The sequence below is a fragment of the Ovis aries genome, chromosome 3 (assembly GCF_016772045.2).
Source record: "Ovis aries strain OAR_USU_Benz2616 breed Rambouillet chromosome 3, ARS-UI_Ramb_v3.0, whole genome shotgun sequence".
NCBI classification, from domain to species: domain Eukaryota; kingdom Metazoa; phylum Chordata; class Mammalia; order Artiodactyla; family Bovidae; genus Ovis; species Ovis aries.
The window spans coordinates 208,167,203-208,185,915 of NC_056056.1; the positions used below are offsets into that span (position 1 = coordinate 208,167,203).

General features: G+C 42.7%; 1 protein-coding gene across 1 annotated transcript in view; it reads right to left on the bottom strand.

The window, feature by feature from the left end:
- Nucleotides 1-324: 324 nt before the first annotated feature.
- LOC114114063 (antigen WC1.1) overlaps nt 325-18,713 on the bottom strand; it is a 65,897-nt gene continuing 47,508 nt past the window's right edge. Inside the window, 11 exon segments of the mRNA XM_060413470.1 lie at nt 325-620; nt 1,240-1,383; nt 1,894-1,941; nt 2,203-2,295; nt 2,688-2,825; nt 3,389-3,421; nt 3,676-3,990; nt 4,079-4,120; nt 10,360-10,674; nt 11,758-12,072; nt 12,149-12,241. Of these exon segments, the coding sequence (XP_060269453.1) occupies nt 475-620; nt 1,240-1,383; nt 1,894-1,941; nt 2,203-2,295; nt 2,688-2,825; nt 3,389-3,421; nt 3,676-3,990; nt 4,079-4,120; nt 10,360-10,674; nt 11,758-12,072; nt 12,149-12,241 (1,682 nt within the window). The 3' untranslated portion in view covers nt 325-474.

Below are 18,713 nucleotides of genomic sequence, written 5' to 3' on the forward strand. Positions count from 1 at the left end.
GTTTTCTCAGAGCTACTGAGATGCTGCCTCCAGGGCTTAGAGTCCTAAGTATTCCCACCAAATAAAATAACTCTACCAGGTTCTGACTATACTTTTCAGTCAACAAGGTCATCTTGCTAGGAAGGAGGGTGTGAATGTGGACCAAGTTTAGATATGTTTTCTAAGCAAGAGTGAGCTGGAGCATCTGTGATTCTGGGCAAATTCATGCCCTCATTAGCCTTTGAAGAAGGTGAGAAAACAGGGCAGTGCACTCATCGTGTATTTCCTTTGAGGTAAATGGTGTTTGAGGACCAGTCCTCTAAAAGCATGTGACATGGGACTTGGTAATAATTAACAAAGCAAAATAAAAATTTACTTTATTCAGAATATTTCATTTTGAGAAATTTCCATATAACACAATCACAGGTCAGCACTATTCTATTGAAATACAGGCAATTAGAATATCTGCGGCATGATCTTGTATTTAATACAACATCATGGAAAAGTCACTGTGGATGTTCCCAGGGCGCTCAGTTCAACATCATCGTACCCAGGGTCCCCTTTCTCCCCCTGGAGTAGCCAGGGGCTCTCTTCTCCTTCCCCAGGATCAGCTTCCTCTCTAAAGATGTTTAGAGAAGAGCCTGAAAGAAGAAAGAGAGGTATGATTTAGAACAGAGACAAGGGGGCCAGACAGTGAGGAGGAAGCAAGTTAAGCAAGTGGTGATGACAAAGCATCCCTGGGACCCAGGGGTGGGCAGGAGGCTCAGACTATTTCATATCAGTTACAGTGAGGACGGATCCCAGCTGTCCTCTCAGATCCAGTCCATTTACTCTCTGGGGCCTCAGCTCATGTGGAAACCCTGCATCACAGAGACCTGTGCTCACACAGGAGCTCTGAGAAGACCTGCCTCCAGGCAGTGAAGTGCTAGTTATTCAGTTGTGTCTGAATCTTTGCAACGCTATGAACTGTAGCCCGCCAGGCTCCTCTACCCATGGGATTCTCCAGGCAAGAATACTAGAGTGGGTAGCCATTCCCTTCTCCAGGGGATCTTCCTGATCCAATCCAATCAACCTGATCAAACTCGGGTCTCCTGCATTGCAGGCAGATTCTTTACCATCTGAGCCACCAGGGAATCCATCAAATGCATGAGATTCTCAAATGCATGAGAAACTGTAGCAAGGCTGGACACTGAGGAGCTCAAATTCACCCTTTCCAGGACAGAGACCAAAGATTACACGGGATCAGCTAACCCCACTCACCTGTCTCAGACTTCATCCCATCTTCCTTCTCTGCGAGCACTTCCTCCGCACTCCCCTCAGAGGTAGGAGGAGCCCCAGGCACTGGTACCTCTTCGGCATCATCATAACCCTCACCAAGGGCATAGGTCTTCTGATCTGGGGCTTCTGAGAGCATAGCAGGGGTCAGATGAACCCACAGTAAGTGGGTTGGTCTGGGAAATACCTAAGATCTCTTCTGACCCAGAGTGTCTGAGCTGCTAAATAGAGGCACAAGTCACTCCTTGTTTCAAAATATTTTTTTCTCTGAGACCATGTTTCATTTTGATGTATCCATAAACCAAAACATGATTTAACATATCTTAATATTTCCTAATTGAAAATATAGATCTCAAAGCAACTCTCCCACCATTGAGCATTACTAAAGTATTTTGACAAACTGTGCTTTACAGATGTTATTTTTAAAACCAGTGTGTGTCTCTTGTGATTCTGAACACAGGGAGCCCAGCCCCAAATGTGAGACATCACAGAACAGCCAGAGAAGAAGGACAGACCCGATCTGGACACAAAGGATCCCTCCGGTCCATCAGAGGAAGACTGTTCCCCTTACATCTCCTCTCTATGAGGAGGGAAACTCTCCTCCGCAACACTCAGCTGAAGCAGGTCCACCTCTATTACCTGGAGCAGATCTGGAGTCATTGTTGTCCTCACCATCTGACAGGAAGCCTAGAGTGGAGAAAAAAAACACACAGAAGGACCCTCCCCACACCCAAAGGACCTGAGTTAAGGCTGAGAAGGGGCAGGTCTGGCTCTTGCAGTGTAGACAGAGGCTGGGGGCTCACAGGGCTGTGAGAGGCCATCCTGCCACTTTCAAGAGCCACCTCTGTGAGCTTGGGGAATGTATGGGGTCTGCAGATGCTGAGAGAATGCACACACCCAGTGGGTGTGGCAACCAGGGGTCCCAGGAGGGCAGACAGAGACACCCACCTGGGCTGCCCAGAAGACCCTCCTTCTGAGTCACAAGGTGATCGAGCTCCTCATACACAGCTTCAGCAAGAGCATCTTCATAGCAGGATGAGGCTGAGAGATCCCCCAGCAGATCAGAGATGCCACCCCAGACACCCTGGTCCAGCAGGCCCACTCTTAATCTCCCTGATGTTCACATGGAGGCTGCCTGGACCTCCGCATCATCTTCCAGCCCATGCACCATGTCAGCACCTTCTCCCCTCGTCTGACCTCAATTAACAGCTCAGCCCTGACTCTGTCTGCTTTCATAGGAGAGGCCATGACTTATGAGAGTTCACGCCCCAGACCTAAGAACCTCTGTCTACTCACCCCTTAGCGCTCAGCACACAGTGCATAGAGTTCTTCGGACTCACAACAGTGACCTGGCCTAGGTTCCCCTCCTAACACCTGTCCCATCTCCTGCCCCCACACACTCTCCCTGGTCCCCAGTTCCCCCTGCAGCCCACCTCTGCGCTCTGCTCTCCATCTGAACACCTGAGTCACCAGGATGACGAGGACCGGGAAGAGAAGGGACCCCAGGATGAAGCAGAGGACCCCAGGCAAGGAGAAGATGCCAGGGAGAGGACTTGAAACTGGTCTGGATCCTAAAGAGAACAAGGCAACAGGGTGTGGAGAAGGTCCTGGGCATAGAGAAACCCCCTGTGCCAGCATTTCCAGGGACTCCAGACAATGGCATCCCAGCCTCAGACACAAGTTAACTGACAGTGACCTGGTTCCCCCAGGTCTCATCCTGAGATGGGTCAACTCCACTCCGGCCAGAGTGGCCCCAAAGCAGAGCTGGGGATTGTCAGGGAGCTGCCCTGCTGAGACAGCCTCTGAGGACCCGGCTCATCTCTTCTCCTTGGGCTTCAGGAGACAGAGCATCAAACAGTCCTGGGACCCACACCTCACTGATGAGGAGCAACACACAGAGGCCAGTGGGAGAACCTTAGATTCTGCAACACAGAAACCAGTCTCCCTTGGACCCCAGTCATGAGAAAAATGTGGCCCCAGGAACCAAGGCAGAGGAGTTCCCCAACATAATGCCCTGGGCTCCTCCCCACCAGCCAGGGCTCCTCAGGCTCTTTCCTCTCCTGAGCTGTCAGAGAGCCACAGAACAGGTCCCCAGACCTGAGTATCCTCTCCAGCCCATGGATGTTCACAGTACCTGCTGGAGTCAGGGGCAATGTTTTCCTTACACCTAAAGAGAAAATCAGCAGTGTGAGGAAAGGGAATTGGCCAGAATGCAGGGCAAACTGATTTTTCCCTCCAGAGCCTGAAATCACCCCTCAGTCTCCACAACACCAGTGTCCCACCCTCCCAGCTCCCCCATCCTAGATCAGAGCCCCAGGACCTGGACACTGTCTGAACACAAACTCCCCACCATGCCCGGCCCAGCCCACTGCCCCGCACTGCCCCAGCTCACCCAGGGTGGACCCCGAGCCCCTCGCTCACCAGAGCACCTCACACCAGCATCCTCCTCGTGCTTGCAATCGCTCTGCCCCCAGGGCTCCGCAGCACAGTCCCACAGGGAGGACTCCCAGCCCTCGCACTGCACCTCGTCCAGCCAGATGCTCCCATTTCCAGGGCCAAACATGGTGGCCTGCACAGCTTCCAGGGCCTGGCCACAGCCCAGCTGCTGACACACCACCTCAGCCTCTGCCAGGCTCCAGGAGTCATCACACACGGTGCCCCAGGAGCCGTTGCGCCAGACCTCCACCCGCCCTGAGCAGTCGGTCTCTCCTCCCCTGAGCAGGAGTTTCTCTCTGTCTGAAAAGGTAGCAGCCCCTCCTGTGACTGCCCTGGTGGGAGGAAGGAGCCCCTGGGAGCCACAGGGGAGGGGACGGGGCTGATGTACCTGTGGAGGGGGCAGCAGTTGGACAGCTCTTGGGTCTTCTTCCTGCACAAAATAGGGAAACAGTGGATCAGGAATAGCTGGGGGTGGTCCTGTCCCCAAATAAGATTATCTAAGGCCCTTGGGTCAGTGCAAATGACACGTGAAGACACAGGCTCTTTCATTAAGCCCTGGGCTGAAACTTTCACTGCATCTGATCACCAGCTGAAATTACTTTAAATATTTACTTGTTTATCAGTCTTCACATCCCACAGCAAATATAAACACAGCCATCTACAAATGTACACATACGCCCCCTCTGAATAAAAGGTCCATTAGAAGAAGGACCTTGTATATCTTATATGTGCCATGTTTCTGCTATTAGGACAGTGCCTGCACATTGTATGCACTCATCCAACAAGTATCTATGGAAAACCTTTTCTAAATACCTAGATAAGGGCTTGATAAATAGTTACTGAATGAATGAATAGATGAATAAAATTCAGTAAAATAAAACTTCTTTAAATCCACACTAATCAGTGAAATAGTAAACCAAATATCAGTGACTGGTAATAGCCTATGATAATAGCTCATAGTAAAAATGATTAGTCCAGAAGAACAGAGATAATTTATACTCAAAATCTCACATATGTAATTTTAATGGAAAATTATTAAATAGATTATAAGCTGCTCTTACCTACTACTCAGTGTGACAAGTGGGCAAGTGAAGACTACTGTTGTAAAAGGAAACTCTTTTTTAAATTTATGTTTAATTGGAAGATAATTGATCTACAATGCAGTGTTCATTATGTGTGTGTGTGTTAGTTGCTCAGTCGTGTCTGACTCTTTGTGACCTACGGAATGCAGCCCACCAGGCTACACTGTCCATAGGATTTTCCAGGCAAGAATACTGGAGTAGATTGCTATTCCTTTCTCCACTGGATCTTCCCTATCCAGGAATCGAACCCAGGTCTCCTGCACTGCAGGCAGTTTCTTTGCTGTCTGAGCCACCAGAAAAGCCCATAGTGATGGTTAGGAATCTCTTAGAAAGGAAATATGCAGGAAAGACTTAGCAGAATTCTGAGAAGATATATGGACACATATATGTACACATTGAGTAAGGAAGAAATTTTTGCAATAGAGTAAAAAAAAAACCTACTGAGAAAAATTTGTATTGAGAAGATGCAGAAATAACAAACAAAATACTGAAAAGTATATATAAAAGAATTGAAGCCAAGAGAAATAAATACAAATTCAAAGCAACACACACACACACACACACACACACACACACACACACACACAAACAGAAGGGTAAATAGTACCTGTCATAAAGTATCAAAATTTGTATATTCTTTCCAGATCATCCTATCAAACCTCCTACCCACTCTATGCAGAGAATCTCTGAGAAAATGATGGCAGGACCTTTGTGAGTGGGTTGCTCATTTTCATGGTCAAAGACTTTACCACCTCTCAATTCTCAGTGTTTAATTGTAGGAAAAATATCATCAATAAAAGGTCTAATAGTTTACTGCCTCTGGCCTCAAATGGAAAAGACGAAGAGATGAAAAAAGAGAGGCAAGGAAGGGAGTGAGCCTCTGCTTTTGAAATATCTCTCACCACATTCTTAGCGGTGGGTTTCAGGCAACATCCAGCATACCATTCAATGTGTACCTGAATGGGGTGTGTGTGTTTGTGTATGTGGAGGGGGAGGGAAGGAGAGAGAGAAACAGAGAGAGAGAGAAATGTTGAAGGAAGTAAGGTGCTATGGTTTAACTATGTCGCCCTCCCCAACATTTATTTATTTCATTCCACATTCATTTTCAAAATCCCAGTTCCCAATGTAACGATATTTAGTGGTGGAGCCTTCTCAAACTCTTCCAAAAACAGAAGAAAGAAACACTTCCAAACTCATTTTATGAGGCCAACATTATTCTGATACTAAAACCAGATAAGGACACCACAAGAAAAGAAAATTACAGGCTAATACTCTGATAAACATGGGTGCAAGAATCGTCAACAAAATATTAGAAAACTGACTTTGACAATACACTAAAAGAATCATACACCATGATCAAGTGATGTTTGTTCCAAGGATGCAAGGATAATTCAACATTCACAAACTAATCAATGTGATACACCAAATACAGAAAATGAAAGTAAAACTCCTATCTCAAAGGATGCAGAAAAATGTTTGACAAATTCAAAATCCATTTATGATAAAAACTCTTTTACAAAGTAGTTATAGAAGGACTGAATCTCAATATAATTCAGGCCATATGAGCAGTTCACAGCTAATATCATACTTGACTGTAAAAAACCAAAAGCTTTTCCTCTGAAATCAGACACAAGACAAAATTATCTACTCTCACCACTTTTATTCAACTTAGTTTTGGCAGTCCCGTCCAGATCCATCAGGCAATGAAAAGAAAATCAGAATCCAAATCTGAAAGGAAGAGGCAAAACTGACACTATGTGCAGATTGAAAAGTGAAGTGTTAGTCGCTCAGTCGTGTCTGACTCTGCGACCTCAAGGACTGCAGCCTGCCAGGCTCCTCTGCCCATTGGGATTCTCCAGGCAAGAATACTGGAGTGGGTTGCCGTTCCCTCCTCCAGGGGATCTTCCCAACCCAGGGACTGAACCCAGGTCTCTTGCATTCCAGATGGATTCTTTGCCATCAGAGTCATGAGGAAGGAGACTCCCTTTCATGATATTATATGTAGAAAACCCCAAAGACTTCACCAAAAATACAAGGAATAATACACTCAGTAAAGTTGTAGAATGAAAAATCTATGTAAAAAAATCAGTTGCATTTCTGTGCACTAACAACAAACTGCCATGAGGAGAAACTGAGAAAACAATTCTATTTACACTTGCATGAAAATGAATAAAATATCTAGGAATAAATTTAACCAAGGAAGTGAAAGACCTGTACACTGAAAACTATAAGATACTGATGAAACTTACTGAAGATGACTCAAATAAATGGAAAATATTCTGTGCTCATGGATTGGAAATCTAATATTATTAACATGCCCATACTACCCAAAGCATTCTACAGATTCACTGCAATCCTTACCAAAATTTCAATGGAAATTTTCACAGATACAGACAAACAATCCTAAAATTTGCATGGAACCACAAAAGAAGCTGAATACCAAAGCAATCTTGAGAAACAGTAATAAAGCTGGAAGTGTCATACTTCCTGTTTTCAAACTATATTACAAAGCTATATTAATCAAAACAGTATGTTATTGGTATAAAAATGGACACAGAGATCAATGGAACAGAATAGAGAGTCCAGAAACAAAACCCACATTTGTATGGTCAATTAATTTTGGACAAAGAAGCCAAGAACATACAATGAGGAAAGGACAGTTTTTTCAGTAAATGGCATTGGGAAACGGGACTGCCACGTGCAAAAGAATGAAACTGAACCACAATCTTACCCCACACACAAAAATTAACTCAAAATAGATTAAAGACTTGATCACAAGTCCAGAAGCCACAAAATTTCTACAGGAAAAAAAAAACAGAAAATAAAATCGTTGACATCAGTCTTTGTGAGGATTTTTTGGATTTGACACCAAAATCAAAAGGAACAAGAGTAAAAACAAGCAGTTGGAACCACATAAGGCTACAAAGCTTCTGCCCAATTAAGGAAATCATCAACAAAATGAAAAAGCAACCTATGGAACTGGAGAAAATATTTACATATTATATTTCTGATAAAGATTATTATCCAAAATACACAAGGAACTCACATAACTTAGTAGCAAAAATCAAATAATATGACTTTCAAAAAATGGGCAGAGAAACTGATAATTTTTTTTAAAGAATATATACAACTTGCCAATAGGTACATGAAAACCTGCTCAACAGTACTAATTATCAGAAAATACAAATCAAAACCACAATGAGATATGACCTCATACCCTCTAGAAAGGCTTTTATCAAAAAGAAGAAATAACAGGAGTTGAGGAGAATGTGAAGAGGCAGGAAAGCTTTTGCACACTTAGAGGGAATGTAAGTTGATGCAGCCCCTATGGAAACAGTATTGAGGTGCATCAAAAATTAAAAATAGAATTGCCATACGATTTAGCAATTTCACTTTGGTGTATTTATCTGAAGGAAACACTAACTTGAAAACCCAATGTTCAGTTCAGCAATATTTGTTCAGTTGCTAGGTTGTGTCTGACTCTTTGCAACCCCATAGACTGCAGCACGCCAGGTTCCTCTGTCCTTCACTATCTCCCAGAGTTTGCTCAAATTCATGTCCACTGAACTGGAGATGCTATCTAACTATCCCATCCTCTGTGGCCCACTTCTCCTTTTGCCTTAAGTCTTTCTCAGCATTGGTATCTTCCAATGAGTCAGCTCTTCTCATCAGGTGGCAGAAGTACTGGAGCTTCAGCTTCAGCATCAGTCCTTCCAATGAATATTCAGAGTTGATTTCCTTCAGGATGGACTGGTTGGATCTCCTCACTGTCCAAGGGACTCACAATTCACTTGTGGCATCCAAGCACCACAATTCAAAAGCATCAGTTCTTTGGCGATCAGCTTCTTTATAATCCAACTCTCACATCCATACATGACTACTGAAATAAACACAGCTTTGACTATATGGACTTTTGTCAGCAAAGTGATGGCTCTGCTTTTTAATACTCTGTCTAGGTGTGTCATAGCTTTTCTTCCAAGGAGCAAGCCTCTTTTAATCTCATGGCTACAGTCACCATCAGCAGTAATTTTGGGGCCCAAGAAAAGAAAATATGTCTATATCCACCTTCTCTCTTTTTATTTGCCATGAAGTGATTGGGTCAGATGCCATGATCTTTGTTTTCTGAATGTTGAGCTTTAAGCCAACTTTTTCACTCTCCTCTTTCACCCTCAACAAGAAGCTCTTTATTTCATCTTCTCTTTCATCCAATAGAGTGATGTCATCTGCATATCTGAGGTTGTTGATATCTCTCACAGCAATCTTGATTCCAGCTTGTGATTCATTCAGCCTGGCATTTCCTATGATGTACTCTACATATAACTTAAATAAACAGGGTGACAATATACAGCCGTGACAAATTCCTTTCCCAATTTTGAACCAGTCAGTGGTTTATGTCCAGTTCCAGCTGTTGCTTCTTGACCTGCATACAGGTTTCTCAGGAGGCAGGTAAGGTGCTCTGGTATTCTCATCTCTTTAAGAATTTTCCACAGTTCGTTGTGATCCACATAGTCAAAGGATTTAGTCTAGTCAATGAAGCAGATGTTTTTCTGGAGTTCTCTTGCTTACTCTATGATCCAACCAATCAATTTGATCTCTGGTTCCTCTGCCTTTTCTAAACCCAGCTTGTACATCTTGCAAGTTCTCAGTTCACTTATTGCTGAAGCCTAGCTTGAAAGACTTTGAGCATAACCTTGCTAGCATGTGAAATGAGCACAATTGTGCAGTAGTTTGAACATTCTTTGGCATTGCCCTTCTTCAGGATTGGAATGAAAATTGACCTTCTCCAGTCCTGTGGCCACTGATGAATTTTCCAAATTTGCTGATATATTGACTTCAGCACTTTAACAGCATTACTTTTTAGTATTTTATAGCAATATATACAAGAGCCAAACAAGATAAGTCTTCACTGATGGATGAATGGATAAAGAAAATGTAATACAGACATATATCCACCCATAAAAAAGAAGAAAATGTTGCCAGTTTCAACAAGGATGGACCTTGAGGGCATTACGTTAGGTGAAGCAAATAAGACAGAGATAGAAAAATACCATAAAATCTCATTGATATGTGTAATCTTAAAACAAAAAGCAAGTTCAGAGATGCTAAGTAGTTGGTGGCTGCCAGAGGTGGGGAATTTGGTGTGAGCAAATGTAGTCAAAAGGTATAAACTTGAGTTATAAAATTAATAGGTGAAGAGATATAACATACAGCATGGTGGCTACAGTGAATACCATACTGTCTATTTGAAAGATGATGATAAAATGCATCTTAAACATCCTATAATACAAGAAAAATATTTAACTATATATATGGTTATGGGTATAACTAGACTTACTGTAGTGATCATTTATCAATATACCAAATATATAAGCATTATGTTCTACACAGCAAACAATATAATGTTATGTCAATTATATCAATTAAAAACTTTTAATAAAGCAAGTTTGGAACATGTGGATTAAATTAGCTCCATCCAAACTTCATTTTATAAACTCAACTTAAACATATCACTGAGATTTTAAAATATCAAATCTCACTAATAACTTCCTACAGGGTTGGGACAGACATGAAAACAAACATAAGTCACCTGCACAGGAGATGTAGGCTTCCTCCTTGGGAGAGCATGAACTGTATTTCCAAGGGCCAGAAGGACACTGCCAGAGAGAGGTATCAATTTTCCGACATTGGATTAAATCTACCCACCGGGGTCTAGAACCTTCCCTGAGACCAACAGAAGTGTTGAGACTTCCACTGTCCCCACAGCCAAGCTGTCTGCAGATCACGGACACAGTGGTGTCTTCCATGGGGCTGCGGCAGACACTGCCCCAGGTCCCATTGTAGAAAACTTCCAGCCACCCAGCACACTCCTGGTCCTCGCTCACCATCCTGAGGGCCAGGAACTCTGAGATTGAAAAGGAGGAGACAGGACACAGTGAGCACCTCACTCAGTGCTCTGGGTTTTCCTCTCTCCCCAAAATTGTGAAATTCATCTATGACCCAGCTGAGGAAGCAAATCCACTAGATGACCAGAGTGAAACCTGTCTCCTTTTCACCTGACTTTGTCCATCTGTGTCTGTCTTTCTAAATATTTCTACCACCATGATGTAGTGGATATGAACTGAGAGGAAGACCACCCTGGACACCTGCAGGGAGAGAGAGCTGACTCCTGCTTCCTGACAAAACATCTAAAAGAGTGTATGAAAGGGATGTGACGTGGACAGTGCAGAGGCAGATAGAGTAATGGACCTGTGACTGTTTCCTTATCTGGCAAAGGGGACTTTACAGATGTGATTAAGGGTAAGGACTGAGATTACCCTGGAATATGATGGATTAACCACCTGAGAACAGTCTAATCACAGTCTTAGACTCACTATCCTTTAGGGTGGAACACTTTTCCTCGTTCTGGTTAGAGGGAGATATGAATATGGATAACAGTTAGAGAGGTGGAGCGTTGCTGGTCTGATGATGAACAGAAGGCGGTTATGAATGAAGGCAGGCAGGCAGTTTTTAGAAGCTTGAAAAAACAAGAAACAGATTCGTTCCCAGAGGCTCAGAGGTGATGTGACCTACTGAAACTTCGATCTCCATCCAGTGAGATTCCTGCTGGACATCTAAGCTACAGAAGTGTAAGGAAGTAACTGTGTTGTTTAAAACCATTAACTATGTGGTAACTTGTTACAAAACAAAAAAACTAGCACCTTGGCTTTAAGACTTCTCTACCATATGTACCAGAAGAGTGAGCCCCGATTTCAAGGAAAACTGAGAAAAGGCTCTGCCAGGAAAAACTACTGAGGAGAAAATACCAGAATCTCAGCTGCTGCAGGAGGCAGTGAAAGCATCTAGTCTTCAAGTCTGCTGGAAAGACAAGCTCCATAGGAGGAATCCTCCTTCTCTGGTCCTTTCAGCATCTCTCCCTCAGGGCTCAGACCCCCGTCCTCCAGGGCCCCACCCCTCCCCCAGCCTGTGGACAGTGTGCAGCGCGGACCTGAGCAGATGACCCCCGCGTCCTGCTTGTGTCTGCAGTCGTGCCGCCCCCAGCCCCGGGAAGGGCACCTCCACACGTGAGACTCCTTTCCTGTACAGTTCAGGTCGTCCAGCCAGATGGGCCCTGATCCCGCCCTGAAGTGAGCAGACCGCGTGGCATTGAGGGCTTCTCCACAGCCCAGCTGCCTGCACACCACGCGGGCATCGTCCAGGTCCCAGCCGTCATCACAGATGGTGCCCCAGGAGGCCTGGTCAAGGATCTCCACTCTCCCGGCGCAGGGACAGCCCCCGTCCACCAGGCGGAGCTGTCTGCTGTCTGAGGAGAGAGAAATGGGACAATGGGGCGTTGACCTGGGGAATGAAAAGGGTCTTCTGTCCTATGGGACCCTCACCTGAGCAATAGGGGGCGCTCTCCTCTGAGGCTGCAGACCCTACTTGTTCAGACACAGAGTCATTGCACTGGGGCAGCACCTGGGTGTGGTTTCCTGACAAAAGAGCGATGATTAGAGGGTTGGGAGCGTTGAAGAACAGGAAATTCGGTTAAGTAAAATAATTTTTATGAGGGGAGGGAAGTTTGGGGGGAAATGGATACATGTATATGTATGGCTGAGTCCCTGCCTGCTTCACCTGAAACTGTAACAACATTGTTAATCACCAAACTCAATACAAAGTAAAAAGTTCAAAATTAAAAAAATAATAATAATAACAACCTAGTGATGGAGCTGAGATGAAAGCTGTAATGTACTGGTAAAGTTACCATTGTCTTAGTGTTCCTTTCTCTATGAATAGCCCTGGTCTTGACAATGCCACGATTCTTCTTTAAAGTCAAGGTTTGCCCTAAGAATGAGTTAAATAATTTGCTCTATCCTTAATCTACCCCTAAATAGAAGAAGCAAAACAAAATCTTTCCTGAAGGATTTGTACATTTTTTTATCAACAATGTTTGTGATTTTAAAAACACTTATATAAAAGAGATCTCATGGAAAACAAGAGGAAAAAGAAACATTAAAAAAATTTCCCAGAGTATTTGGCTCTTAGAGTTATCTGACAGAGAGTTTATTTTGTTTATTTTTATTAATTTTTATTTGAGCATAATTGCTTTACAACGTTGTGTTAGCTTCTGCTGCACAGCAAATTTAATACATTATATATACATTTAAGGTTTTCCTAGGTGACTCAGTGGTAAAAAAAAATCTGCCTGCCAAATAGGAGACTGGGGTTCCATCCCTGGTTGGGAAGATCCTCTGGGGAAAGAAATGACAACCCACTCCAATATTCTTGCCTGGGAAATCCTATGGACAAAGGAGTGTTGCAGCTACACTCCATTGGGTCACAAAAGAGTCAGACACAACTCAGCAACCAAACAACAACCACACACACACACACACACACACACACACACACACACACACACACATATCCCTCTTTCTTGGATTTACTTCCTATTTAGGTCACCACAGAGCACTGAATAGGGTTCTCTGTGCTATACAATAAGTTATTATTTATCTATTTTATGTGTTCAGTTCAGTTGCTCAGTTGTGTCCAACTCTTTGTGACCCCATGAACTGCAGCACGCTAGGCCTCCTTGTCCATCACCAACTCCCGGAGTCCACCCAAACCCATGTCCATCAAGTCGATGATGCCATCCAACCATCTCATCCTCTGTCGTCCCCTTCTCCTCCTGCCCTCAATCTTTCCCAGCATCAGTATCTTTTCCAATGAGTAAGCTCTTTGCATCAGATGGCCAAAATATTGGAGTTTCAGCCTCAGCATCAGTCCTTCCAATGAACACCCAGGACTGATTTCCTTTAGGATGGACTGGTTTTATCTCCTTGCAGTCCAAGGGACTCTCAAGAGTCTTCTCCAGCACCACAGTTCAAAAGCATTAATTCTTTGGCACTCAGCTTTCTTCACAGTCCAACTCTCACATCCATTCATGACCACTGGAAAAACCATAGCCTTGACTAGATGGATCTTTATTGGCAAAGTTTATGTGTGCATGCATGCTAAGTCACTTCAGTCGTGTCTGACTCTGTGACACTATGGATTTTAGCTCATCAGGCTCCATGTCTATGGGATTCTCCAAGCAATATCTATTTTATACTTAGTATCAATAGTGTAGGGCTTCTGAGTCTGGTGGCTAAAGAAGTAAAGAATCTGCCTGGAATCTGAGAGACCTGGGTTTGATCCTTGGGTTGGGAAGATCCCCTGGAGGAGGGTATGGCAACCCACTCCACAATTCTTTCCTGAAGAATCCCCGTGGACAGAGGAGACTAGCAGGCTATAGACCATGGGGTTGCAAAGACTTGGATACAACTTGGCAACTAAGTTCACAGCATAGCACATCAATAGTGTATATATGTCAATCTCAATGTCCCAATTCACCCCACTCTTCATTTCCCCTCTTAGTATCCATATGATGTTCTCTATGTTGGTGTCTCTATTTCTGCTTTGCAGTAGGTTCTTCTCTACCATTTTTCTAGATTCCACATATAAGTGATGTTATACAGTATTTGTTTTTCTCTTTCTGATTTACTTCATTCTACAAAAAAAAAAAAAAATCCTATTTCAAATCCTAAAAGATAATGCTGTCAACGTGCTGCACGCCATATGCCAGCAAATTTGAAAAACTCAGCAGTGGCCACAAGACTGGAAAAGGTCAGTTTTCATTCCAATCTCAAAGAAAGACAATGCCAAAGATTGCTCAAACTACTTCACAATTGCACTCATCTCACTAGCAAAGTAATGCTCAAAATTCTCCAAGCCAGGCTTCAGCAACATGTGAACTGTGAACTTCCAGATGTTCAAGCAGGTTTTAGAAAAGTCAGAGGAACCAGAGATCAAATTGCCAACATCAGCTGGATCATCGAAAAAGCAAGAGAGTTCCAGAAAAACATCTATTTCTGCTTTATTGGCTATGCCAAAGCCTTTGACTATGTGCAATACAATAAACTGTGGAAAATTCTAAAAGAGATGGGAATGCCAGACCACCTGACCTGCCTCTTGAGAAATCTGTATGCAGGTCAGGAAGCCACAGTTAGAACTGGGCATGGAACAACAGACTGGCTCCAAACAGGAAAAGGAGTATGTCAAGGCTGTATATTGCTACCCTGCTTATTTAACATATGCAGAGTACATTATGAGAAACACTGAGCTGGATGAAGCACAGGCTGGAATCAAGATTGCCGGGAGAAATATCAATAACCTCAGATATGGAGATGACACCACCCTTATGGAAGAAAGTGAAGACCTAAATAGCCTCTTGGTAAAAGTGAAAGAGGAGAGTGAAAAAGTTGGCTTAAAGCTCAACATTCAGAAAACAAAGATCATGGTATCCAGTCCCATCACTTCATGGCAAATAGATGGGGAAACAGTGGAAACAGTGTCAGACTTTTTTTTTTTTTTTTTGAGCTCCAAAATCGCTGTAGATGGTGACTGCAGCCATGAAATTAAAAGATGCTTACTCCTTGGAAGAAAAGTTATGACCAACCTAGATAGCATACTCAAAAGCAGAGATATTACTTTGCCAACAAAGGCCCATCTAGTCAAGCTGAGCACCAAAGAATTGATGCTTTTGAACTCTGGTGTTGGAGAAGACTCTTGAGAGTCCCTTGGATTGAAAGGAGATTCAACCAGTCCATTCTAAAAGAAATCAGTCCTGAATGTTCATTGGAAAGACTGATGTTGAAGCTGAAGCTCCAGTATTTTGCCCACCTGATGTGAAGAACTGACTCATTTGAAAAGACTCTGATACTGGAAAGATTGAAGGCAAAAGGAGAAGGGGACGACAGAGGATGAGATGTTTAGATGGCATCACCAACTCAGTGAACATGAGTTTGAGTAATCTCTGGGAGTTGGTGATGGACAGGGAGCCCTCTTGTGCTACAGTCAATGGGGTCACAAAGAACTGGACATGACTGAGCGACTGAACTGAACTAAACTGAACATAGCAATCTCTAGGTCTATCCATGTCTCTGTAAATTTCACAGCTTTATTCTTTTACGACTGAGTAATATTCCATTTTATATATGTACAACATCTTCTCTATCCATTCCTCCTGTGAGGGACATTTAGGTTGCTTCCATGTCCTGGCTGTTGTAAATAGTGCTGCAGTGGACATTAGGATGAATGTGTCTTTTTGAATGATGATTCTCTCCAGGTATGTGCCCAGGAGTGGGATTGCTGAGTCATACGATAGTTTTATTTTTAGTTTTTTGAGGAACCTCCATACTATTCTCCGTAGTAGTTGTGCCAATTTACATACCCGTATGTAGTAGGATTCCCTTTTCTGCACATTCTCTCCAGCATTTATTGTTTGTAGATTTTTTAATGATAGACATTCTGACTGGCGTGAAGTAATACCTGACTGCAGTTTTACATCTCTCTAATAATTAGTGATGTTGAACATCTTTTCAGTTTAATTGGGTCCTATTTGTTTATTTTTGTTTTTATTTTCTTTACTCTAGAAGGTTGGTCAAAAAGATCTTGTTGCAATTTATGTCAAAGAATCTTCTGCCTATGTTTTCCTCTAAGAGTTTTATAGTCTGACAGAGAATTTAAATAGCCATGATTAAAGTCCTGAAATAATTAATTAAGAAGATGTGTGTCTTGGCAGAGAAATTATAACAAAAACAAATGAAAATTCTACAGCTGAAAAAGTTAACAGCTGAAATTAAGAACTAGAGAATGAGTCTATCAGCACATTAGATCAATATAAAGTAGAAATAGTAAAATGGAAGATGAGAGGATAAATATTCCTCTATATAGAAAAGCTGGTTACATGGTAAGTGCCCGGTTAACAATACTGTAGAACAAAGTTTCCCCCCAAACTTAGCAGTTTAAGGAATTTTTTTAAATCATAATTTCCTGGTCAGTAATTTGGAAAATACTCAACTTGGCAGTTCTATCTTTGGGGTCTCTCATGTGGTTGCACTTAGATGTTATCTGGGGCTGATATCTCTAAAGGTTTGATTGAACTGTGGTTATGTAAGGAAATTCCTTGAAGTATTTTGTTGTTGTTGTTGTTGTTGGGGAGGGAGAGGGATAATGGAGCATCCTGTCTGCAACTTAATCCAGAAATATTTTACATACTCAGGGGGAAAATGGGGCAGGAGAGGGACAAAGGAGGAGAGAGAGGGAAAGCTAGAGCAAGACAGAGAAAGAGAGAGAAAATCAGAGTGAGAGAGAGAGGGAGAGAAAAGAAAGAAAGAAGGATTAAAGCAAAATACTAACCTAACATTTGGGGAAACCAGATAAAGTTCAGAGAGAATTCATTCCTAGAAAACCTTCACTAAAGGAAATACTAGTAACGTCTAACCCATAAAATGCCTAGGAGAAAACCTAGGTAAAGATGTGCAAAACATCTGAGAAAAATTCAAGACGTAACTGAATGAGGGGATATATTTTGTCAATGAATTGGGAAACTCAATGTTGTCAAAATAAACCATTCTCAAATTTATATACAGATTAAAGCTAACCTCAATAAAATTCCCTGATGGTTTTTTGTGTGTGAAACATGACAAGATGATTCAAAATTTATGTTGTTGTTCAGTCACTCAGTCATGTCTGACTCTTTGCAATCCCATGGACTGCAACACGTCAGGCTTCCCTATCCATCACCAACTCCCAGAGTTTACCCAAACTCATGTCCATTGAGTCAGTGATGCCATCCAACTATCTCATCTTCTGTTGTCCTCTTCTCCTCCTGCCTTCAATATTTCTAAGCATCAGGGTCTTTTCTAATGAGTCAGCTCTTTACATCAGATGGCAAAGTATGGAGCTTCAGCTCAAAAATGTATACAAAATACAAAAACCAAGAATGACCAAGGCAGTTAGGAAGAATAGCAACAACATAACTTCTTTAAATTAAAGTTACCCAGACTTACTATGTGTGCTTAGTCACTCAGTCATGTCTGATTCTTTGTGACCCCCTAACTATAGCCCACCAAGCTCCTCTCTCCATGGGGACACTCCAGTCAAGAATACTGGAGTGGGTTGCCATGCACTTCTCCAGGGTATCTTCCCAACCCAGGGATCAAACCCAGGTCTCCCACCTTGCAGACAGATTCTTTACTATCTGAGCCACCAGGGAAGGTTCAAGATTTACTATAAAGTTACAATAATTAAGAAAATGTGGTACAGGTGCAAGGATAGACAAATGACACAGTGGAACAGAATAGAGAGTCTAGAAGAAGTACCCAGACATATGTGCCCTTTTGTTTATCACAAAGGTGGCACTGCAGTAGGGAATAGCCTTCCAGAGAAAGATTCTGAGTCAACTGGATGCCCATATGAAAACACGACACTTGACCCTTACGCTACACAGTTATCAATCCTGGAGGAAGTGTATAGTCATATGCAAAAGAAAAGTAATTACACTTCTGTGAGATACTCTCAGAGAACATTTTTGTGGTTTTGGAGTAGACAAAGTTCTTTCTAGAAGGATTTAAGGAGTTCTATGGACTGGAACAATGGACTGGTTCAAAACTGAGACAGGAGTATGTCAAGCCTGTATATTGTCACTCTGATTATTTAACTTCTATGCAGAGCACATCATGTGAAATGCTGGGATGGATGAAGCACAAGCTGGAGTTAAGATTGCTGGGAGACATATCAATAACCTCAGATATGCAGATGACACCACCCTTATGGCAGAAAGTGAAGAGGAACTAAAGAGCCTCTTGATAAAGGTGAAAGAGGTGAGTGAAAATGTTGGCTTAAAACTCAGCATTCAGAAAAGGAAAATCATGGCATCTGGTCCCATCACTTCATGGCAAATAGATGGGGAAACAATGAAAACAGTGACAGACTTTATTTTCTTGCACTCCAAAATCACTGCAAATGGTGACTGCAGCCATGAAATTAAAAGATGCTTACTCCTTGGAAGAAAAGCTATGACAAACCTAGATAGCATATTAAAAAGCAGAGACGTTACTTTGCTGACAAAGGTCCAACAAA